At 44.8% G+C, this 24,592-nt stretch overlaps 1 protein-coding gene across 1 annotated transcript in view; it reads right to left on the bottom strand.

Moving 5' to 3' along the window:
• The window catches only part of DOCK11 (dedicator of cytokinesis 11), a gene marked incomplete at its 5' end in the record, with an annotated part of 64,877 nt that extends 40,790 nt beyond the window's left edge, over positions 1 to 24,087 (bottom strand). Inside the window, 22 exons of the mRNA XM_026082660.1 lie at positions 1,420 to 1,509; positions 2,738 to 2,824; positions 3,282 to 3,403; positions 4,091 to 4,214; positions 4,620 to 4,712; positions 4,894 to 4,959; positions 5,062 to 5,246; positions 6,274 to 6,350; positions 6,529 to 6,651; positions 8,146 to 8,228; positions 9,208 to 9,330; positions 9,834 to 10,043; positions 11,835 to 11,975; positions 14,034 to 14,117; positions 14,733 to 14,812; positions 15,259 to 15,436; positions 16,696 to 16,830; positions 19,257 to 19,352; positions 21,624 to 21,693; positions 22,871 to 22,953; positions 23,649 to 23,738; positions 23,965 to 24,087. Coding sequence (XP_025938445.1) covers positions 1,420 to 1,509; positions 2,738 to 2,824; positions 3,282 to 3,403; positions 4,091 to 4,214; positions 4,620 to 4,712; positions 4,894 to 4,959; positions 5,062 to 5,246; positions 6,274 to 6,350; positions 6,529 to 6,651; positions 8,146 to 8,228; positions 9,208 to 9,330; positions 9,834 to 10,043; positions 11,835 to 11,975; positions 14,034 to 14,117; positions 14,733 to 14,812; positions 15,259 to 15,436; positions 16,696 to 16,830; positions 19,257 to 19,352; positions 21,624 to 21,693; positions 22,871 to 22,953; positions 23,649 to 23,738; positions 23,965 to 24,087 — 2,463 coding nt within the window. The remainder of the gene's footprint in view (positions 1 to 1,419; positions 1,510 to 2,737; positions 2,825 to 3,281; positions 3,404 to 4,090; positions 4,215 to 4,619; positions 4,713 to 4,893; positions 4,960 to 5,061; positions 5,247 to 6,273; positions 6,351 to 6,528; positions 6,652 to 8,145; positions 8,229 to 9,207; positions 9,331 to 9,833; positions 10,044 to 11,834; positions 11,976 to 14,033; positions 14,118 to 14,732; positions 14,813 to 15,258; positions 15,437 to 16,695; positions 16,831 to 19,256; positions 19,353 to 21,623; positions 21,694 to 22,870; positions 22,954 to 23,648; positions 23,739 to 23,964) is intronic.
• Between the last annotated feature and the right edge of the window lie 505 nt (positions 24,088 to 24,592).

Here is a 24,592-nt window from a genome sequence, read left to right as displayed (position 1 = left end):
CAAATGCATCAGGGTGTGGGCTTCAGCCTGTCAGAGGGCAGGAGGACTTGGACCTACACCACTGCTTACTCATAGAGCCTTCAGGGAGCAACAAAAATCACTCATGATAGGTATTAATCCTCCTCTCAGATGTGCCCAGGCAGCTATGACTTAATTAGAGGTCACATGCTATGATCTAACTGCAGTAACCCCAAAGTTTAAGGCTGAAGTTCTGTTCCCAACTCTTTTTGTCACTTGAGACAGTTTTCTGAAGCGATCAAGTCCCATTTTCACAAGAGCCTTTGGAGCAAGTAAACTTGACATCCAATTACTTCCTGCAAGACTTTTCTCCAAAGAGCATGGCTTGATACTGGAAATAGGATTGAAGTGACTTAGTGAAGGCCAAGATCATCTGATGCAAACACCCTTTCACCCATCTCACAGACGTCCTATTTCACCTGGGTCTCAAGGTACAAGTCTATGTTTCAATTTTCAAACCTGCAAATCTAAAAAAAGGTTCTTAAATCTGTATCAAGGTATTTAAATTACTGAAGTATTTAAATAATTGAGGTATTGGTGGTAGGAGGCCCTAACCTGTGGTTAGCATGTAAATGTCTCTCTCCTTGCAAGGCTGCAGTGAGATCCCTGTGGCTAGGCAGGGCTGGGACCTAACCAGTTCCTTCATGAAGTGCTCACAGCAAGGCAACTACTATTTTAATGCCTGGCTTAAAAACCTGCCATTATTTTTATTGCTTAAAATATTTATATATTATCTGAAACACACCCAGTAACTTTGTGATAATATATCCCCACTACTGTAAGCGGAGCTGTTGCTACAGCAGCACACTTGAAAACAGGCTGTTCAGAAAGGAAACAAGGACAGTAAACAGCCAAGAAAGTTATTCCCTGCAGAAGCCTTCCTTGGACCTGCTCCTAGGCCCTTACTCATGCTGCAGGGAATGCCAAGAAGCTGGGTCAGGGTCACAGGTCATCTACGATTCAATTTAACTGCAACCGATTTACAATCTCACAGATCTTTTTCTGCCTGAACAAAAATCCTGTGTTAAATGGAAAAATTCCTGAAAACAAGGGATCATGCTACAATTTAAAGGTTTAAATCAGGTCTAATGCAGCAGGTGGAGAAGCCCCTTGCAGCTCTTGCAGACTGCCCGCTGAGGAGTGCCTGAGCCCTCCAGGAAGAGGGTTTGTCATGAGCATGGCAGAGTGATGCTAACTACCTGTTTGTATCTCCTGCGAAAGGCAGCAGGAAGCGGTACGCAAACAACGGGCAGTCGTGTCAGTAAGCAAAGGAGAAGGTAAGGATTTTGCACAATGCACCAGTCCTGGATGCTGCAGGGAGTGCATGTGTCTACATGTGCAGGGGTCTGGTCTGATGGGCCATAAAAACATAAACACAGCCCACTGAAAGGCACTGTTCACCTTTAGGTATTTAACAAGCTCTCCTGGGACTTCCTTAGCTCCCGCCTGAACCAGCTGGCAGTACTGGAAGAATTTGTGCAAGTGCATGTCCTGGAAGAGATGAAAAGCAAGGTCAGTGCAGCAGCCTCAGTCTTTGCCAGCCCATCTTATTCTACAGCTTCTACCTGCAAATCCACTGGCACACCTGCAGCAGCAGGCCAGGACCATGTCTCTAGCGAGCCCCGTGTCACTACCCATGGCACCACCTTGGTCCCCAGATGCCTTCTCCCCGGACTACAGTACTGCTTCCTGCCTTTTCCAAGGTTCCCAGTCACTGCCCATCCTCTAGCTCCCAACTAATTTCAAGGTTAAGCGCAAAACCGTCACCATTGTTAAAATGCTCCCCTGATTGCACTACCCTGAGCCCTGACCCCGTCCAACAGTGGCTTAGGGAAGCGGGAGCTTTCTTTTCCTAGCCGCAATTCTTTGGGACTGCCTCCCTGTCTGCCCCGCCAATCTCTCCTTTCCTGTGTTTGTCTATTCCTTTCCCTCCTCCTCCAAGCTTAACTTTTATTATTGGGTTATTTAATCCTGAAAAACATCTGGGAACATCATTTGTAGGGAAGGGGGACTACCGTGCTGCTTTTGGTACTGTGCAGAATCAGTAAGACCCCAAACCAGGCTCAGACGACCCTGAAAACAAGTTGCAGCGAGTGCAAATGGAGCTGACTGCATCTAGCACAGTACAAGGAGGTCTGCCAAGGGCATTCCCCTGTGGGCAGTACAGATGGGAGGTGCCCCAGAGCACAGGCCGGGGATATCTGCTGCACTTCACAAGAAGCCTGGGGAAGTACATCACACCATAAGGCGGCACTGCACACGATGACTGGGCAAAATTGCCTGAATTGATTTTAAAAGGGAAATTAGGGCTCTGTTTTCTTGTGAAAAGTGTCTGCTGTTGTCAGAACGCTTTTTTTTCTTAATTCAGTGAACAGACTAATACCTGGAGAAACTTCCCATCTCCAGCAGCTCTTCACTCTTTTGCATCATCTAAGCAGCTCTTTTGCTCAAAGGTTTCCTTGGTCCTGCCAGTTACAGTGCGATCAGCCAACACCAACCTCTCCCAGGGCTCAGTCACACAACCACCTTATCACATCCACACAAAGGACGGACTCCCTGCAAGTGATCCCAGATCTGCTGCTACAGAAATATCTCAGTGCTGCTCCACAAACCTGGGTACCCCCTTCCCACAGCGCCTACAGCAGAGCAGCAGTAGAGATTCAACAGTCATTTCCTCTGCATTTGTCAGGAGTCTTCAAGAACGAGATGCTCAGCTTACCTGGGTGTAAATGGTGGAGTTCAAATGGATTTTGATTTTAAACAGCGGCTTTGCTCCATCCACCCACTTCGCATCCACACTGGACTGCTGCGAACAGACAACACTGAGGTATTTGGTTTCAGATTGTGGTGAGAAAGTGGCTTTGTGCAGACAGATGCCCGGTCAGAAGGTATTGTGTGGGGTGGAGGAAGAGGACAGCCCCCAATGCAAATACCAGTGATGCAGCTGCAGCTACACACCACATGTTGCACACCACATGCAACCACCCAGTCTAGACAGTCACAAAAAATAGTCTCTGCAACCCTTATAACCATGGAAAATGGAATAAAAGTGTCCTGGTTCTCACCCCTAAGAACTGGAAGCTTCAGGGGCTTCACTGCAGTAGAAATCTTTCCAACCATGCATCCAAGGGATGCTTCCCTGAACAGCTAACTGTGCTAAAGATGCGCACAACCCAAACACAAGCCCAGAATTTACAGAAGTAACAAAAGCTCAGCTTTCTTTTTCCTGTTATGTTTAAGCCCATTTTAAATGGCCTTCCTACCCTTCGTGACTCTGTGTCTCCAAGACCCAAGTAGCCAGGCGGAAGGTTGGATGAAACAGGCAAATGCTGCTCCAAGGTGATAATCCGTCCATCCTTCAGCAATGGGACCCAGGTGTATCCCACTGTGGAGGCAATCAGTGGTCCAAAGTCAGTACACCCACAGCGATGTATGCTTATCTCAAGCTCCAATAAGAGCTGTGTCTCAGTCTGAGGAAGTCCAACCCACAGCTGTGCAAGTGGCTTCAACTAGGCTGGGATCGATCATGTCAGCCTTGTTAAAGCACGTTTCACCCAAGGACTGAGTGAACGAAATTCAGACACAGCACAACCATGATCTCAGCAACCCAGGAGTGGGTTTCTGGGACAGAAATGGTGCATAAGGCTCATGCACCAGGATGAGGGTCCCTCAGCTGCCCGAGGACTGGCTGCAAGGAGAGTCCCATCCAACTGGACCTGGGTGTGCTCAGTCACTTACACATGCTCAATGCCAGCAGAATCAGCCCCGAGGCCCTGATCTTGCGCCAAGCTTTTGTTGGTGACTTGACTCACAATAGGACTCATCGCTCATTGATGCAAGCCAAGTCAAGATCACACAGAAATAGTTGTCACGTTGCAGCAAAAAAATTGAGCTTTAGTATACACTGAAAACATTGTGTTTTATTCCAGTTTAGATTCATTATTTGTATTAGGTTGTTTAAAAAAAAATTCAAAAAGGCTAGTATTTTAATCAAATACTTTTTCATGTCCGTACATTTATTCCATTTTGGACTCTTACACTCCAATAGAAGTAATTTAAGTAGTGAACATACCTTGAGTTTCAACGGTGTCTTGTTTTTTCGATGTTGTCTTTGTATTAATTTCACAGCTGACATGATAGAAGGTGAAAAGCAAATGATGCTTTTGATGGAGGTGAATTGGAAGCTCAATTTTAATCTAAAATGATATCATGATAGATAAGACTGTATTTTTAATTGTGGAGTAATACTTTAAGCTCTATTTTATTTCACAAATGTTATGTTGTATGCAGTTACACAAGACATGTTTCTACCCATCTTAGATAACTCCTGGCTAACATTTTCATCACATTTGCACATTACTTATTAATGGGGGTGTGTGATTGGAGTGCACAAAGCGTGACAATAAAGACAGCAGAAAACAAACTGGCATTAAAAATTGAGAAAGACAAAAGGGCTCTGCTGAGCCCTTCTATTGAGACAAAGGCCTGGTGATTATTTTTATCCTCATTTTACCCAGCCCTGGAAAAAGAGGTGTCCTAAAAAGCCAGTTGGCTTTGCAGGATCCAGGCAAGTCTGTTATTTCCCACAGTTTTGTTTTTACCTCATCGTAAAACTCTGGACTTTGGTTGTGATGCAGCACGGCAGCATATGCATTTGTTGTCAAGAGAGGACCACCAGGTTTGCCATATATACACTGGAATGAAAAATGAGAAGCTGGATTCAGGGTACCTGCCACCATAAATTACCTGACCAAATTAAAACAGTCAGCATCAAAGCTCAGTGTTTTTCTGTTGTCCTGCTCAGGCGGGCTGCCATACAGTACACAACCACAAGCAAATGGCAGCTCCAGATCCCTAGAAATAACAGGTACCCACCTTTAATGGCCTGGCATCAGCTTCATCCGAATCCCTGAACTCAATACAGATGGCAATATTCCTTGCCTGAAACGAGGGAGAACAGGAGAATGAGCTATTGCTATAGATCAGCAGTGTCACCCTAGACCGTGCTGTGTCTGTCTGCAGTCTGCTTACTGGGTTGCTCACCTTCGCAAAAACCTTCTGGTTCTCATACTTCAAATGCAAGGGGTAAACATAGAGGTGGTTTTTGTAGACAGTGAAGGGATAACAGTATTTAGCAACTTCTGGGACAAGCTCCTCCACTTCAACTGCAATGTTCTCACAGCTCTTTTCAAAGGGCTTTATAGGGATACAAGAAGCCGTGACGCAATCTAGAAGGGAAGGAAAGCCCAGATGAGCACACGTCTGACAAACTTGGTAAGTACAGCTAATGTGACAGGAAATTTGTGGGTCTGAAATTCTGCCATTGCTCCTGAACACCCACTTCTCTTCAGGCAGAGGGTCATGGGTGTTGACAAGGCAGCAGGATTTGTCCTTGAAGTGATTTGAGAAAATTCTCCTCTTGATCATGCAACATCTCTGGTCCCCAACTGCATTAGCAATACTGAGGAAAGATGAGTGTGGAGGTACCATCAGACTCTGCTCTCCTTGCCAGCAGGAAGGAGAGCAAGAAAGTGGCACTTTTCTGTAGTTCTGGGCAAAGCCAAAGGGTCTTATGAACTATCTATGCCTGGGCTGGGGTCACTGCTGTGCCCAGCCCCTCACTGGATTTTCATCTTGACACTTCCAGGAATTTGACCTATTAAGTTATTAATATATATATTTTTAAATTAAAGCATGCAAATATCACCTGACTGAAGCATCAAGAACAAGGGAGAGTTCAGCTCAAGTGATGGCCTTCAAAAAGAACAAAAAAATGAAGTCTACCAGAAAACCTTTCAGACAGAGGACTTGACTAGAGAGCCTGTGACATGAGCTGCAGCAGGCCCGTGAGGCAACACTGAACAGGTTATGAGTCCTTTCTTTGTCTTGGTTTCCTCATATGCAAAGCGGGGAATCACACTGACCATATTTGTGAAGCCCTCTGGTGCTATAGATGAAAAATGCTACATGAGATTGGTGTAATAATAATAGCAAAAGCAGACAGGGGGTTTCCTTTAGATTTAGAATGCGACAACCAAACTGCAAAGCGTATGCACCCCTAAAGTAAACCTTTGTGCTTGGATCGTGTCCCTCCACAGAATCCATCAGAAAGACTTAGGAGTCAGCAGTTGTGCTGAACCACTCGTTTCTTATTGCAGCCCTGAGATCCTCCTTTTTAATGAAATAGCAAAACCCCTCCATTAACACCTGAGGGCCAGCACCATCAGTACTTATTTTCAGATCCAGGATCCTTACTTGTGAAGTCTAGCGGGATGTCTTTGATGACAATATTTAAGTGGGCTGGAATGACTTGTAGTTTTGTCTTCTCTGGTCTGCATTAGGGAGAAAGGAACAAGAGTGTGAATCTTGAAAACTCGTGCACTGAAAAGATCAGCAGGGCTTTTTGTTATTCTGAGTATTTTAGAAATTGTCATCTCATGCTTACGCTTACTGTTTAAAAATGTATATTAAAATGCCTACTCAGCCTCTGCACCAGTCTCTTACACTTACTTCTTATATTCTGCTAAAAGCTTCAGCATATCTTCATTTGAGAGTTTGCCACTGTCTTGCTTGTACAGAGGGGAGAATTTTCCTTCAGAATCCAGAGTTCCCTGTGAGTCTTTAAAAACTGGCCTGCAAAAAAGATGGGACACATTTCCTACATGTTAGTAAATAGGCAGACATCTGAGATCTTTGACATATCAGGCTGAAGGGCACTTTATCTGGTGAGAGGTTCACTGGCCTGTAACTGCTCTGAATACCTCCAGGTCTCCTCATCACTCTCCCATCCTCACCCGAGGCTTAGACCCCACACAGACTGCAGCACCAAGCAACACCAAGACCTCTGCCTGTTGCATAAAACTGCATGTGGCATCACTCATTTCAGTCCCCTTCCTCTGAGGCCAAGTAGTGAACTATCTTCCTGGTTGCTCATCCCCACACAGGGCCAGAGCTTGGAAAACGTCCCAGGAAAGGAGTGCTCAGTAAAGACAAGTCTGAAGACAGGCATCAGCTTCCTCCTGAACCCAAAGCGGAATATTGTACTACTCCTTGCATGAACACTTGCATCTTTGCCCTTGAATATAAAGACTGCAGGTATCTGCATATAGTAAGAACATTAACCATCCCTACTGCCCTTCTGTGCAAACAACTTCCTCTGAAGCCCACAAGGAAGCTGTTCCAGGGATGCAGAGTGACATAGCTCCCCACACCAGGCTGTTGTGTGCTCAACTTCCCGGACTCCAAATGCAGCTCTTTACCCAACAGGAACAAATCCAAAGCGTGTCAAAGCTGATGCACACACAGAGCACACCATAAGGCCGAGGCGACCCTTGAAAGAGGGCTGAGGCACTGCACAGGCTGTGCGCTGGCTCCCGAGAATGAATTGCATCCCTGAAACACACTCCTGAAGCTGAGCAGCAAACGTCACAGGAAAATCCAGCTCAAGAATACACAGTGTAAGCTGTACACCGTGAAATCACAGCCCAGTGTGATAGTCATCTGGTGTTCCTATGTCATTTCAATTCCTTGTGTTGGCATCAAACAGCAATGCAGCAATAGGAGGCAGCAGAGCGATGAATTTGCCTGTAGTACCTTCCTCTGTTAGCACAGATGTACTTTTATCAGCCACAGTAAGAGAATAGTGAGGGAATGCCATCACTAACTCCAGTCATTCCCAAGAACATTAATTAAAGCAGAGACAAAGATGGGAGGCATACCTCAGTTGACTGCCATAGCTGGACCAGAAGGTCCTCCACTCTTACCCCCTCCCTGGCGATGGCTGGTGCCAGGAGGGGATTTCTGCACCAAATCTGGTAGTAAAAAGGGAGGGTGCAACTTGTCCTCAAGAATGTTCTGCCCTGATATCGCTAGCTACAGGTCAGCAGAAAGGTTACTGTCTTCCCAGCACTGTTTACTTTTCAATACTTTGTTTCTAATTCTAGATAGAGTATTTCAGGCCAATCCAAATTCTGTCTCAGGAATCAGAGGCAGATTCTGCCCCCTGTTGCCTCCATGCAACTTCAGACTTCAGCAATTTGGCTCTTCGCCCATTTAGCCTGTTATCCTCCCAGATAACTTCCAGCAGCAGCTCCCATAATGGTCAAAGCACAGTCTGAGACTACTAACCTGGCAGCCCAGCCGAAGGGCATCCTGTACTGCCCCAGACGGCTGCACACCTGCTTGGCTACCTTATGGACCTTCTGGGCAGTCTGCAAAAAACAAAAGAACATCAACGTGTGCCAGTGCTCCCATGCTGTCCTGGGAAAGGAATAAAGAATGTCATGCTCTCCAGGGAGAAGAAACTCTCCACATTCCACAATATGTAGTTTCGCAGACACACAGCTTAACAATTGCCTAAGCAGTTGATAGAAAAATCACTGCCACTTCACAACATGCACATTTATTAGTTTTGCAAAGATATAAAAGGCACAGTTATATTAAAAGTCCTCTTGATTCTACATTAAACTGTCAGGTATAAAGGGGTATTAGTAGTATATTTTCCAAATATGACTGTAACTGGCTCATCCTGTACAGGCTTACAAAATGTGCAAAGGGAATGCCACCATTTATGAGATGCCATGACACACCGATTTTCCTGGGACTGTTTTTACCGGCTCCAGGAAGGCTTCATCAGCTCTGTCTGGCATGCACGAGCCTAATGCAGGCAGGAGCAGGGCCTCTCACTGAGCACTGGTGGCATATGTTCCCCCATATGGTCACAGCACCCTCCACGGAGCATAGGAGAGGCAGGATGAGCAGAGAGAAGGGCAAAGCCTATGTTTTGCTGCTACTAAAACATCACTGTGGCAATCCAGTGGGAACGAACCAGGCACCAGCCTGAAACACTGGGTGTAGCACCAAGCAGCAGTGCGGCCCCTTTCTCAGGGGATGAAGCGTCCCACTTTGCTGCTGCTGCTGACGTGCAATGGGGAAAGGCCTCCCTGATCCAACTGCTGGACTCTTTCTGAAAGTCCTCTGCCTCCTTCCAGGGAATGGAACTGAATTCTCCCAGGATAGCCTGGCTGAGGCCAGCCTGGGAACAGCACAAGTAGCAGAATGGATGAAGACCAATATTTGCCAGAAAGAAAGTTAAAGAGCAGCAGAAACATCTCACATTCCAGACCACATGATTCCCTGGACCAGCAGACAGCATCACTAAGAAGATACTCTCACAGCCCCATCAAATACCTTCCCCGGGTCTGAGTTTTTCATGTACGGCTCTGCACAGTGCGTAATGCTGCCCTGCAGCACCTTCTCCACACGGGCCACCAGGAAGATTTCCACATGAGGGTCAGTCACAGAGAAAACACCCTACAAGAAACAGATGGCAGGCTGTCAGAGAGCTGGACACACTACCTGCACTGCCAGACTTGGCTCTGATCAGCTTGCTGCCCTCCTCCCGCAGCCCACGCAAGACCCACTCTGGGTGCTGCTGACTCTAGCTGGTGCTTTGCCTACTGCTACCAGCAAGCACGAGTGGCAATCAGCTTAAGACACTGACCAAAACAAAACAACCCAAAGCCAATAAAAGCCCAAAGTCCAAGGGAAATGTTGACTTCTGTTTTTCCACTTGATTCATCTGTCCTCATTTTAGTTCATGAGGTGAGAGGAATATGGTCAGTCGAGACAGCTGATGGCTTTTTGTGGGAGAGGCCATCTTTCTGGGCTGTTTCTAAACCAAGGCCTGCACAACCGTGCAAGGCCATTTACAGCGACAGCTCACAAGCACTGGTCTACATAGTGAATAACAACGCTACTGAACAGCCGCAGCATCAACAGAAATACAGACTGAGAGGAGAAGGTCAGTTCTTTACCCGTTTGATGTAGCGCAGACACGACTCGGGGACTCCATGCACAAGACTCTCACCCGGCGATCGCCCCTTGGAGCCCTCTGCCCCGGATGTGGAGTTATCCAGCAACATATCACGGACAGACGGAGGGTTCAAGTCCACGTGGAAGTCAGCTGAAATCTTGCAATTATTTTTCAGGTCAAATAATGCCAAGCTTAGGAAAAAGGGCTCCACCTGGAAATTTGATTGAATGCATATGTCAGAAAGATGCATGGTACAGGCTCAAGAATATTGAGAATATTGCATTGCATTACCTGCTGGGCTTGCCTTTTGCATTTGTTTGTCCCTTTAGTTTTGTGTACCAGAATTTTACCTTGAAAATATTCTTACAAATACTACATACTTATTTGCTTTACAAATACATACTTTTTTGTTGCATATTCTTGCATTTTAGTCTAGTTAATTTAAACAAAGTTATTTTAAAACCATCAATGAATTATAAAGAGTGAAATTCATAGGGGTTTTTTATGTAAATGGTAAACTATGAGGTCAGGAAGACAAGATGACCCTGATCCACCAGTTACAACTGTTTATCCTTTGCAATGAGAAAGAATTCAACTAAAGAGTGTTTATGTTCACATGCTAAAGATCACTTCGCATGTCACTGTCCCAAAGCAAATCAGCTTGGCCTCGCCCAACTTCAGCTATCTACTACCAAGACACGCAAAACGTTTGTTGGATGCTATCACTGGGGTACAGAAGGAAAGTCAGCATAAACCACCTCCCACCAGACAAGGTTAAGACTGTTATGGAACTGCATGTGCAAGATTTGCCTCTCAGGAGGCACTCCGCAGGCCGTCTCACACCAAGCTGAACTCACTTTGTAGCTATTGACCTTCACAGCACAATGCAAGTGGTAACAATTCTACGTATTTTTAGTTCAAAGATCTTAGCAGGCATGCTTCCATGTAAAGATAAAAGTGAAGGCCTGAAGATAAGACTGTAGTGTTTGAGAGACATTACAGTATCAGTTGGAGGCATTACATCAATACCAAAAATGTGCTGATTAGGTCCTGCTCTGGGTGTGATTAGGGATTAATAACAAGAATCTCTGCCATGGGCAGAGCACTCATCAGCTGAGAGTGGCTGAGAAGAATGAGTGTGGTGTACTAGCTGATCCCATGATGACTGTGAGTGCCAATGTGAAACAATCATGAAAAAAGCTTTTGCACTTCTAGGAGGCATCAGACAAGGTACCGTTTGCAGAGACTGGGAACTCCCAGTGGCTCTGTCTCTCCTGCGATGCTATCTGCTGTTCTGGGCAACCTTGCTCAAAGGGTTGACTCCAGCAGGATGAGAGAATAGGGAATGTGTCTTGGGAGAGAAGACTGGAAGAGCCTGATCTGTTCAGCCTGGCAGAACAAAGGCTAAGCAGAGATAGGGCTGCTGTCTACAGACATTAGAGGCTCAGAAAAGCCAGGGAAGAGCTTATTAGGCTAAAGCACAACATTGGCACTACAACAAACGCACATAACAAAATGGCCATGAGTACAGCCAAGCTGGAAGTCAGAAGAAGGTTTCAGAACAGGGAAGCGCCTTAACATGAGAGGAAATGAAATAAAACACAGCAGTTAGTGGTCTGGAGATGGAGGTTAGTCATTTACCAACAGGATTTTAACAGGGGCCCAGAACCTCACAGACATGCGCTCCCCATTCCCCATGCCTCATGCCTCCAACCTGCTGGTTTCACAGTGGTCCCAGTTCCTGACAGACCTAGGCATGTCAGGACCCAGCATCTTGTTAAACAGCAGACAGGCCCCTCCTCGGACATATTTTTGGAACACAGTAATACAAGGGCAGACAGATCCTGCAACCACCCTGGGCCAGCAGACCCTGCCTGTTCAGGTCCCATCGGAGCTCATGGCAGAATGGGACATTTTTATCCATCCAGATTAATCTGCCATAGTTTTTTGTTGTTAGGGAGGGGAAAGAAGACAAAACTGGAAATGCCAGAGCTCTCCTTACGTTGGTGGGTCCTCCTTCCGACCTGTCGCTGAGGTGAGCGAGAAGGTTGAGGGACAAGTCGTGGCAGTACACCACAAAGCGCCTGCTGCACTTTTCCTCAAATGGCTTCACGTCTGGCTCGATTCCTGAGAAGTCTAGCCTCTAGACAGCAAACAAACAAATCTGGACTCATTAAAAATGAAAATAAACCCCTGAATAATGTTAAGGGATCACATTACAGCTAATACTATTTTAACCAATTTTTTAAGTGGTACAAAAAGTACAGGACATTCACAAATGAGTGCCATTCGGTGATGCTACACAAATGCATTCAGGACATGAATTCATGAGGATGTATCGATTTTTAGCCATCTGGTTTTTAGAGCACAGAAAACTAAACCTCAGTATGATTTCAGTTCCTTCCTGCTTTGCTGTAACCCTGGGGATCTTCCCAAACACCATTTAGAGCGTGGGGAAGAAAGCAGAATATAAGCCGTCGTTACACTCAGAAAAGTATCTTCCACTTTGAAGATTTGACTACTTTAAGAGATGGTCCCTGTGCCTGAAATAGAGAGAAGGCACAAGCCATTGAGATTGTGAACAACATCTCAAACTTCTCAAACCATAAGGTGTTTTTAGCACAGTGATAACCTGCATGGTTAGAAACAACAAAGACTGCAGAGCTGGCTGGGAAATCCAAACAATCTTGATTATAATCACCCCTTTCCTAATCAAGAATGCCCATGGCTGGTCTGTGCCTCAACATAAACCTTCTCAGACAGCAGACATATATGCAGCCAAAATACCGTCAGCCAGATAAAGATCCTCAGCCTTCACCACACCTACTCTGCTGGACACTAGGAACACAGCTACCAAACACCCTGAAATAGCAGCACATCTCTCAGGGACGATCTGGCACAATCCTACTGTTTTTTCCCCCTCATATCCTGCAGAAACCAGCACGCCAAACCCAGCACGCTGCTTTCTCACAGTAATTTCAGCAAAACAGGCTGCAATTGTTAATCCAATTCTGGGAAAGTCTTCCCATTGTTCTCCCAATTTCCTTTCTAGGAGGAAAGTACCTTGCAGGTATATGTTTCCTCTCCCAGTTTTCTTAGCACCAGGCATGCAAGCATGCACATAAACACCAGCATTGACTGGGGCAGTGATTTCGGAGGTCCACTGTCACAGCAGCTCTGACTTTGACCCACACCATAATGAAGAGCTCTGTGTACACAGAAAGGGCACAGTCAGTTTAGCCCTACATTTGGTTAGAAAAAAAGATATCTTAGACACTCTGCACACTACACTGAAGGATATTTCCACTTTTATCATCTGACTAGAATATAGGAAACTTTTCAACATTTCTCTTCAAGAATCCAAGTCTCCTGCACGACACAAAGAAGATAAGCCTGGGGCAAAGAGCCTAAAGAAGTGCCAAGAGAAAAACTTGCTTGGTACAACTAAAGCTTTCAAAAACTAATTACATTTCCCTGTTAAACCAGAATGTTCTTTTTCACAGGTGTGAACAAGCCAGAGCACGCCAGAAAGAAAACCAGAAATGATGAAATAACTTGGAACAATTCTCTAAAACCGTGTTAACAATTGCAACTCATTCCACTGAAATCCCACACCTGGGCCTGGGCAGAGAGGTCAGCAAAGACGTCAAAGCTGAGAAGAAAACAAGCCAGATCGTCAGTGAGCCCATACTCTAGTGCAATGGAAACAGCACGTGGTATTTTTTTAATTTGCATTTCACCCTACATTTGTAAACTCTCCGGAAACTGAGGCTGTTCCTATAAACCCCTACGGCCATGTCTAATGCCACTGCTCTGTACTCTGGTCATGCTGAGCCCATGCAGCTCAAAGGCCCAGAGGATGTATTTGTGATTCAGTAGTATCAAGATGCATTATACAGAAACCAGCAAAGCTGGAAGGAGGCCACCTGTGGAACGGTTGTGAGCGCTCCCTTTTTTTGAGTTACCAGCTGAGCATTGACATGTTCAATTCTCACTGACTACCAGCACTGGTACACCAGGGAGGTGGACACAGATATCCTGCTTGTTGCACTTTTCGGCAAGGACATGGGCTGCACTTCTATCCTCCAATCCACCAAAAGAGACACTGCATCTGCAGGTGAACGCTGCGGCCATGCAAGGGAACAGGGGAGGCATGATGCCAAGGAGGCTCTTACAGAGAGAGAAACAGGGGGATGTTTACCTGGACTTCCGGGTCAAAAGAAAAGAGGTTTTGTCTTCCATCATTTCTGCTCAGTTTGTTCAGCTGATCTGTTTCTCTTCCATACTAGGACAAAGGAAAGCATTGAAATTACTGCTTGGCCACAGAGACACAAGCATTCGTATTTGGAAAGAATAGATGCAAAACAAAATAAGTATTTTGCAGGTCCTCCTTGTGATATGTGAGATGATGCAAGGCTTCCCAGCTGCACCCACAAGCACTGCACAGTGTGACTAAAGTGATGTGACTCTGCTAAATGAGAAAAAAGACAGAAGTAGGCAGCTACTCTCTGGATCATATATGATACAAGGTGCCACATAACTCCCCCTCAGCAGTCTTGTCCAGGAGTCATCCCTGCTGAGCAGGAGTGATCAATACTAACCACAATGACCCTACACTCGCAGTAAGTCTGGTTCTTTGTGAAGAAGCCCCACACTTGGAGATGAGAAGCGTGGAGCTACCTGTGGGGCAGTCCCAAAACTTAGAGCTATCCTAGCTCCATCCTTGGGCAGATGAAGTGCTAGAGACAGCAGCAGCATCTGGTGCCTGCCCAGCTCCCCCAGAGCTGCAGTTTGGGATTGACCAAACTTTGGCATGTCACAGAACATGGAATATCCCTTTCATAGAAGTGAGAGAGAACTAGCTACGGGGCTGGGAAAGCAAGCTCTGCAAACATAATACCTTCATCAGCTCTGGATGCATGCTCCTCTCCAAGCTCTCCAGGATGTTCTCTGATTTTCCCTGGGTACTTGATTCATCATCTGTAGGGACACAAAAAAGATGTCCAAGACAACTGCAGGAGCACCATCTTATTCCCAGATGCTGGAGCTGCAACATTGCTTACAATAGCACAGGAACGGTTTATGGAGACTTTTCTACTTCTCAGAAGTAAGATTTTTCCATACAGTTACTAGTACCAGAGTGTACAATTACCCTGCTAGGTCTTTCCAAAGCAGAATTTTATCTCAGGGCCAATTTTCCAGGAATCTTGAAACTGTGCCATGGATTTCCCATCCAGAGGAAGGGTGATATTTCACTCTGCTTTTATTTTTCCGACTGTCTTCTACATTATATTAAGACCTTTTACATGATATCATGTGTTAGCCACAATTCTTGCTATTAATCCAGAAATAAAAGGAAATGGTTCACATTGCTTACATCCGGCTGGAGAAGGGTGATGAATGTAGGTATTTATTTATAAACTGACCTTGCACAGATTCCACAGTATCTTTCTTCTCTTGCACCAAACTCTCGGCATTGCTCTGAATGATCTTTCTGAGAGTTACCAGCCACTCTTCCATCTCCTGCTCAGTTTCAGCTGCAAGATAGTGGCTGTACTTATCTATCGTCTTGAGTTCAAACGCGTAACGGCGCATTTTAGGACACTGAACAAACAAACAAAAAAGGGCAAGCTTTGTATTACACTTTCCTCAACTACTCAGCTCAGTACCTGTTACAAGGCTCCTCTCAGCAAAAGCATCCTAAACTGAAATACGAAGATAGGGAAAAAATCACACAAGCATCCTCCTTGACACAGCACCTCTCCTGCAGCAATCACAAAGAGCTTTACGACTGTGAATAAGCAGTACGTGGCTCTGTGGTTGCTAGCTACTCCGAGACTGGAAGCAAGCCAGACTGAACCACAGTTGCTGCACTGGGAGAAACAGGATCAAGCCCCTTCTTATGTCACGAGACCTTTAATTTATCCAGGGAAGCCAGGAACTGGATTTGTCCAACACAATAAGTAATGTTGCACTCTAGGATACTTACAGGCATCTATCTAAAAGCCAGTGGTTCAGTGCAAATTTTCTGAGATCTGCTGGCCTTTGAACAGCATTTTCCAAAGAGAAGCCCAGGCAAATCTGATGCAACCTGGGAAGTACATCCTGTACGTCACCAAGGCATGTGCATTACCGCTTTTACTCTATTCAGAAAGATAAATATCTATGGAAATGCACAGCTCATTCATCTGTGCTGAAGCAAACAGCCAGGGCAATTTAAGCTGTCCTGCACTAGCTCCACTACACTCTGTGCTTGAAGCTTCAGCACAGAGGCAGCAACGGCAGAAGGCACACCAGCTCTTCACTGCTGCGCTTCGCTACCAGCATAACAAAGCAAGCCCAAGTTTAAGCCCCACACAAATACCTGCTCCTAAAACCTTGCAGGCCCTTTACAGCTGAGAAGTCCCAAAGGGCTCCATGTTTTCATGGGCCAATCAGGACCTAACTTAAGAAACAACAAGCCAGTGCATCCAGCAAACAGACAAGGAAGGTGCACAAGACTAATTCACACCAATTACATACTGGCCCCAAACCTCAGGGTGTCTTAGAAGGCACTTGGCCTACAATAACCAGGTAGAGGATGCAGACAGCAGGGAAAAAGCAGATAAGGTAACAATGAAATCCTTAGATTTTACTCTGACAGCAGTATCTTCTGCTTGTTGCCTGTTTGGCCAAAATGATGGCACCATTATGCAACTCCTTGCCTGGCTTTTAATCAGATAACCCGACAGAGCAAACCAGCTTTGAGCTGGTTTGTAAATCCATGCCTTCACCTCTCAGTGTTACAGTCCTGAAGAAAGCATTTCCATCTCTGAACTAGCAAGGCATACGCCCACGTACAGCCACGCAGAAAGCACACCTACCTGAACAACGTCATTGCAAGCATCCAGGAAAATACAGCCTTTGGATTCTTTTGATATTTTCTCATCTTTGTAGGAATTAAGAATATAGGAGCCATCAGTGAGTTGTGACAAGTAAAAATATCTCCTCTTGAATACCTGCAAAAGCACAGTTTCTTGCATGTAAGTATTCACTCTGTTGTATAACCCTAGTGACAGCCTCATTTTCAGAATCTGCCTTCCTGCTGTTGAGAAAATACCCTAACAAGAAACCCTGGTGATCCTATATTACTTGTTTTTTTGTTTTGTTTTGTTTTTTTTAATGAGATATTGCTGCTTCATCTTTAATTTTAATGCCATTGTTGCTATTATAAGTTCACCCATCTAAAGCAAAGTCCCAGGACTTCCAGCCCACCCCTCAGCTGGCTCCAGCCTCCTCCATCTTTACAAAGCAAAGCTCCATAGCACCTGAATGCAAGCCAAGTAACACTCTATAATCCACACTTACATTTTTGTTTGAAAAATACAAACCTATTTTCATGAACTTGCTTTGGTTCTGTCTGTCCAACAGACACTGGACCATAAGTCAGGAGACCATTTCGGCAGCAATTAAGGTAGTACCATATGCTGTCCAGTCTGTAAGGAACAGTGCGTATTTCATAGTTGCTGGAGATCACTACTAGGAGAATCATGCAGGAAGCCAGGGAAAGGGGGATTGCAAGAATCAAAGCATTTCCACTGTATTGGCAGATCTCTCTCTAGATTTTACAGGGCTGATATCCCTTATGAGGTATGGGATTTCATGCTAAAACGTTTGAAACTTCTGAATCAGTTCAAGGGAAATGCAGAAGCAAGCAGCAAACACTATTCCTATCATCTTTCCCTGTCTTGTAAGCACTGCCATCAGAAATAATTGTCAGAAGACTCTGATCATTTGGTATGAATAACAAAGCCAACAACAGAGGGAACATCCCCTCCGATCAGGCTATAGATGTTGGTCATGAGCATGGCAATGGCAGAGGGACAGCTAGAGAACTGGGGAAGTCCATTTTGGCAGAGAGAAAGAAGAGAAAAATTCTTATGCCACGGTGCAGTGCAGCACACTGAATCAATTCAAAACAGAATACAAGACACTGCTGGGCCAAACCAGGGTAGTTCTTCACAAAGGAAAGGTTAATCTGAAATAAAGATAGGCAGCTGTAGCCTAATTACATTTCACTTGCAGGCTGACTCACCACAAAATACATTCTGCACATGCTTAGCAGCAATGTGAGGTACCAGCAGCTCAGCACCTCACAGTAATGAAAGAGTCAGTACCCAAAAGATGGGCAAGCCTGCTTCTGCAACAGGACAGCAGCCTCTCAAAGTCCCAATAAGGCTGAAGACTTTCAAAATCCTCAGACTTCTCACACCTGCCTTTGGAGGTGTTTTGTAAGCCAGCTCAGAAAATGGCCACTGATTTTATGTAGTTTGATTTCCGAGTTTCACTGGAGACTCTACAGACCTTATTAATAGAACTGAAGTCAGTGTAGTTCAGACAGCATCTCTGAACGCTGGGTCTGAGATGCCGGGCACTGAGGCCATCAGTAAGTACTACAAGGGCCTCAGTCAAGCATGCACCTAACTAACTGCTTTGAACATACAGGATAGCTCCTCCAGAAGCGACAGGGCAGAAATGGCTAGCTCTTTAACCTCGCTACTCAGAAAAGCGGAGAATTAGAAATCCCTATTCTGTCTATGCCTTCAAGCTCATGAGAAGTCATTTTAAAGCTCAAATTAAAATTGGGCACGTGAATTGTCCTGTTCCACTTCCCATGCATACACAGCTTGCTGAATTGAGCCTCAGAACAACCGAGCTTTTTGAGATTTACTAATATTCTAACAAAGCAAAGAGCCTCGCAGCAGCCATCCTTCAGATGCACAGTTGAGCATGACTACCCAATATTCTCTTTATGCAACAACAAGGCAGCTGCATGGTAAAAGAACAGATAGACTTACTGCCAGAGCAAAAATCTGTGGTGGAGCTATTAAAAACTTCCACTGCAAAATCTGAGCAATGTCATGCTGGATTATGTACAACAGAGAGTAGCAGACATTGCAGCTGTTGCTTTTCAGGTCAGTAATTCTCTGTCTTCTCAGTGACATCATCCCTGCTTTTAAAGCAAAGACTTGTCATTTAAATTTAAAGCTGGTCTCCATGCATATTTCCTACCAGTGAGGAAACTAGCAATTCAGAAAGCCTATTTTGTAGGGCAGCTGTTTCAGTTATTTAAATTGCTTTCCTCTTCTCTCTCAGCTGCTCATTCAGAAAACAATCTGAGGTTTACCAGAACGTGCTTTACCTTTTTGTTCAGCTTGTCTGTCACAATTTGAAGTACATTAGCCTTATATTCTGGGGAGGGAAGGGTCTAAGACTGTTTCCAGACTGGGTTTTCCAGTGCAGCTTGGTATATTCTGCAAGAGGGATGGACATCCATCCAAGCCAGAACCCAGCAGCTGCACTCCTGCTAGCTTTAGAGATGTGCTCTGCACTTAAGGGGGATGGTGCTCCATTCATAAGTAATATAACATGGGATCAGTCTCACCTTCATGGTAACAGTGATTGTGCTATTTACATTTGCTTTATGCAGCCAGCCTTGCTTTATCACGCCACCCTTCTGGGAGCACAGTGACGAGGAATCCTAGAAGACAGCAGAAGATCAAAACAAGAGGTCACCTTAATTGCCTCCGGCGCAAAGTTCCCCTTGGACACAAGGGGCATGTCTACACCAGAAAATGATCCTGTTTTAACTACAGCAAGATAGCTAATGTACAAGGTACATGTAACAATTACAGCTACATGTACGGTGTATCACAAGAAATGTAAGGGTTATTTCTTTGCAAGAAAGAGGCAAAATAGGCTGGCTCGGGTCACCTTTAGAAGGAAAAATTGCACCCACACTGATAGAGCTGCATCGGAATTTTGCAATTCGGAAACACACGTTGGTTCTTATGCAGTATTTCAAAAACCAGGGGAAGAGGAAGTAGGAAATTTTCAAAATGGTCTGTTTGACCAGTTGCAAAATGCAGAACTCCAGATTTATTTCATCATTTGTTGTATAAATCAACTTTCTATTTTAAACTTAAATAAGCTTCTCCCCCCTCCCCCAAAACAGCTGAAATTTAACCGAAATGTTTCGCATTTATCAGAACAAAAAGTTTCAAGTGACTCAACCAATCTGTTCTTGGCATACCAGCTGGGATTTCAATCTCTGGTCCTGAGTCCTGGTGCCAGAAAGAGAATGGCCCTTCACCCATACTTACCTGTAGCCTCCACTGGAGATGGAGGCAAAGAAGACCTTGGAGTGATGAAATAACTTGCCCTGGGTCTGCTTCTAGTGAATCAGTAGCAGAGACGGCCTCTCTGCTGATGAGCTATCAAGGAACTGGTTTATATTGTCCCCTGGATGTCAAATGGCAGGTTTTTACTCTTTTCTTTTCAAACTTCCAATGACAAAGTAAATTTTCTAATGCTTTATTTCCCTGGCTAAAACAACCCATTATTTCTCCTTTATAATGGTTCACCTTTTTTCATCAAGAAGTTTCTTTTACTCAAATTTCCATTACTTAATTCTAATGTAAATGCTCTGTCAGGAAGTTATAAAAGAATATGCTAGACAGGGCCACGCCAAAAGACGTAAATGCCAAAATATCTGCCAGAGCACTTGGAATGCCCTTCCATGAGCAACATCAGAAATTTCACTTGTGTGAGTATTTGGGAAACCGATCAGAAGGAAAAAAATTCTCCACTAAATTTTGATAGCCTATTTTCGTCCTTTTGCTTTTCCAGAAGCAAGCTGATAGCGTACTGCACAGCTCTCTCTCTAGCCCATAGGAGATAGAATTAAAGAGATAACAGCCCAGGTTAATGATGTGATGCAAACCAACAAAACAGCCAAGAAATTTAAGGCCAAACTTGATAACACATTTCCATTTACGAAAAAGCCATCCCAGTCTGGGTCTGAAGTGTGTTGGGACAAAAAGAGCAGTTGTTAGAAATGCACATGAAACAGCCCTTTCAAATCTTCAGCTTTGGCAAGAAAGAAACTTCCCTTTCTCCTCAGTAAGCTCCTCAGCAGCAGCATTTTGGTGCTGTGCTTATTTTAAACATCTGGGCTAAACTCCTCATACCATAAACTAAAAGTTATTAATGCCAAGTCTGTGAATTAAGCCTCACGTGTTGCCTGAGACAGAAAAATATTACTTCTCTTTTGCAGATGGGGAAAATATGACATACACAGGGAAAACACAGCATCTCTATAGCCCAAAATGACTGCAAGGTTTGAGACATCCTGGATTTTTAGAGTTGCCAGCTCCCCTAAACGGAAAAGCTTCAGGGCTGCAAATCTTCCCTACAATTGGGTTAGCACAAACATGTTGACCTCCAGGGGAAGTGAATGCCTCCAAATATTTCTATAGGGCATTATTTTCATAGTGTGTCAGGCCCATACAGTACAGGTATGACACACTATGCATATATTGGGTATAAGTGACTGATTAAGAACTGTATTATGAGGCAGAGCACAAACCATTTTAAGAAAACCCTGATATTGCTGTATTACTGTGTAGTTGAAAACCAACTTGTCCACATTCAATTTTAGACACAAAGGATTTTACTTAGCAAAGTTTTTGGCTTCCTTCTTTTCTGCTGCTGCACCATATCAACTGAAAATGCCACGAAAAATTTTAAAGTTAATCCTCCATTTAAACCGAGGAGATTCTTGGCTCCAAGACATTATTTTGCGACACTTCCAAATAAATCACTGTCCCAATTTTGGCCCCAAATCTGCAGGACAAAGCATCTCAGCAGAAAACCACTCCTGGGAACCATATTCTGGCTTTGCCTTGTGAAATCTGCTTTGTAACAGATCTTACAGTGCAACAGGTTAAAAAAAAAAAAAAAATCTGCTTACCTCGTCCTTTTCAAAGTCTTCATCAATTTCAAACACGTGGCTTGGAATCTTGTCTGGCCTAAAGGATTTGCTGAAATCACAATACATTGTAATTTTTAATGACTGGGAAATAAGGGTCCTCGGAGCACATTATCTGATGCTGGATGCAGAACCAGCAGCTAAACCGCAGATTATGGAGCATATCAGAACTGTCCTCCTGCAGAAGATTTCACCAGACCTACAGCCCTGTACAGCTGGGGAGAGCTAACTTCTGAGTGCATTTCATGGTAGTTAAGCACAAATAGCATGCAACTGGCTTTTCCCAAGTTATGGTCTGATTCTGCAGATTTTTTGCTGACTTGCATTTGTGCAATACAGAGAAGAAGCAGGCCAGTCTATCTTCCACCTCGCAAAAAACGCAAATCATATCAGACTGCAAGATCATCCACAAATTTTAATACAATCGGATCAGCAATGACGCCCCATTGCTGCTTCACTTCCCTGCAAGATCCTCAGACCAGACCCACTTCAGCCAGTTATCAAGAAGAACCAATTAACAACCTGCCAGCACACGAGCAGTCTGAACAGTGCTCCAAACACGCACAGAGCACAGAGAGTGGGAGCAGCACGGGCGCCACCGCGGAGAAAATAACAATCCATCAGAAATCAGAGATGTATACGCTTGACTGAAAAACCTGATTAGCTTTGGGGCTGGAATGACTGGCAAGGACTGGCATTTCACAGCACGTCTCTCTCCAGCACTGCCAACATTAATAGCAATGCTATGCCACTGGACTGAAGTTGTAAAACAACTTCCCCATGACACAGGGCGCAAACAGGATCTGCTCAGCACAGGAACGCAGCGTCCAGCATGCAGATAGCGTCAGCCTGAGGAGGCAACAGGGCTCCTGACTCAGGATGAGCAGATGCTGCCAGCACTATTTATCCTGCCAAACGCCCCAAGTTTAGTCCTTTCCCATCCCAGATGGAGGGGGGCTGTTCGCATGCTGGTTAATAGGATGCAAAGTAACGACCCACGCTTGCAATACTGTTGGCAGCTCCCTGACGCAGCTGTGAGCAACAGCGACATGGTAGCACGGATCTCCGGCTCTCAAACCTTTGGAGCACGACATACCTCAGGAGGGGAGGCCGGTTGCAGGACAGGCATCAGGAAAAAGGAAACATCAGGGCAGGCTGTTTCTCTTAAGCCAGATCAAACCACAGCCCTATTCCGACATATTAGTATTCCAGGGGAGAGCGACACTTACCATGGCAACATTCGAAAGTCTCCTGAGTATTCCTCATACTTGTAGTTCACCACGTGCCAGTCCGAGCTGTAGGTTTTTATGCACTGAAAGGAAAATACAGTTCTTTGCAAACTATAACAAGCAAAACAAAACCATGCACAAATCCAAAGGGTTACAAACTGCTGGGTGAGGTAAGCCCAAACGGAAAGGATACGAACAAGGCCATCTCACTTATTTTGTGTTGCAGTACAGAATTCCATAAGGAACATTTTCAGCACAGAGACACAAACACGCAGCATCTGGCCTGCCACACAGCTATTGACTTTTTATTTACATAACTCCAAGACTTTAAAAAATGAGTAGTTATTTGGGAGGGGACTGTCTTTCAGAAAGGACCAATTTCCTGCCCTCAGAAGCATGGTGCCTCTAATTCAACACTGAGCATCACTTGGGACTTATTTGCACTGTATTTGTGGGAATGGTCTTAGAGAGCAGCATTTTACACAACAGATTTGTGCGATTCAGGCTGCAGCCTAGTCCGTGCCCCTGCCCTGCTGCGCTGCCGGCACCTTGCAGCCCGGCCGGGTGGTGCAATGCCACAGGCCTTGTCTGCTAACAAAACCCAGCGGGAAAGAACCGCTGCACCAGAGACAACTAGCTAGTGCTGTGGCCTGCCGGAGCGACCAGCGCTACCCACATGAGGAAAAACAGGTAATCTGCAACCTGTGAGCTACAGCAGAGCTTCTTACCTACGGGAGAAAGTGCTGAAGGCAGGTGCTGCTGGGACTTTTGCTCTTACCTCTTTGACAAAGAGACTCTGAGCCTTTTTTAGGGCATCTTCTGGCACTGTAGACTGGACAGTTCTTCTCTGCCGACCAATGACTGAGATCTGCAGGGAAAAGGAGAAAGTGGTTTCAGCGCAGATTAGGTCTTTAGGACTTGATACTCGCTTTTAATAAATATGTTGGACCCAAATCACCAGTGGGTCGTTTCGGTTTTAGGTGTTGGTAACACAGCCAAAAATCAACATGTGGCTACCAGTAGAAATTTTCCAGAGTAAGCAGGACTGGAGACGAGTGAGCCTCAAACATGAACAGTAGGCAGTGCAAACTCACAGACACATCTTCTATTGGAAATATCAGCAAGTCCCGGAGAGGATCACTGTAGATCTGAACTTTACGTTGAAGTATCACATTCTCGTAGTCCAGTGGTTCAACCACTTTGGTTTTTTCCTGTAGGAAAAATAGAAGAAGTTAACTTTACGTATATAAATATATAAATAAATAAATAAATAGATAAATATATATATAAAACCCGTATATAATCAGTTAATTTATATAATCAGTTAATTTAGCCTGATGATTTCAAAACACATTACCAACGGACTGCTCATTAATTCAGCAATGTGATACTCGTGGTGTGAGTAACCACTGATGTTTGCATTTTACAGCGAGGAAAACAAGGTTAAGTGACTTGTGCCTGGTAATAAATGACAGGAAGCAACAAAGCGCTGTGCTGCTCTTGTCCAAGTAGAGTCTCCAGTTTCTTAATGGAGCACATAATCCTCCTGGATATGCCATAGCTTTAACAGCTGCAAGCTTCAGCTTCTTTAAGTAAGAATAGCTCATCCGTACAACTCAGAAGAAATACGGCCTGAATCAAACTCCTGCACTGACTCCTCTCAGTTTGAAGCTGGTTTTGTTATACGAGCTGATGAGATTCGCACCATCTCTGGAAACATGC

The sequence above is a fragment of the Apteryx rowi genome, unplaced genomic scaffold (assembly GCF_003343035.1).
Source record: "Apteryx rowi isolate R43461 unplaced genomic scaffold, aptRow1 scaffold_59, whole genome shotgun sequence".
Lineage (NCBI taxonomy): Eukaryota > Metazoa > Chordata > Aves > Apterygiformes > Apterygidae > Apteryx > Apteryx rowi.
Note: the sequence above shows the minus strand (reverse complement) of the source record. Positions and strands in the feature narration are given on the sequence as shown.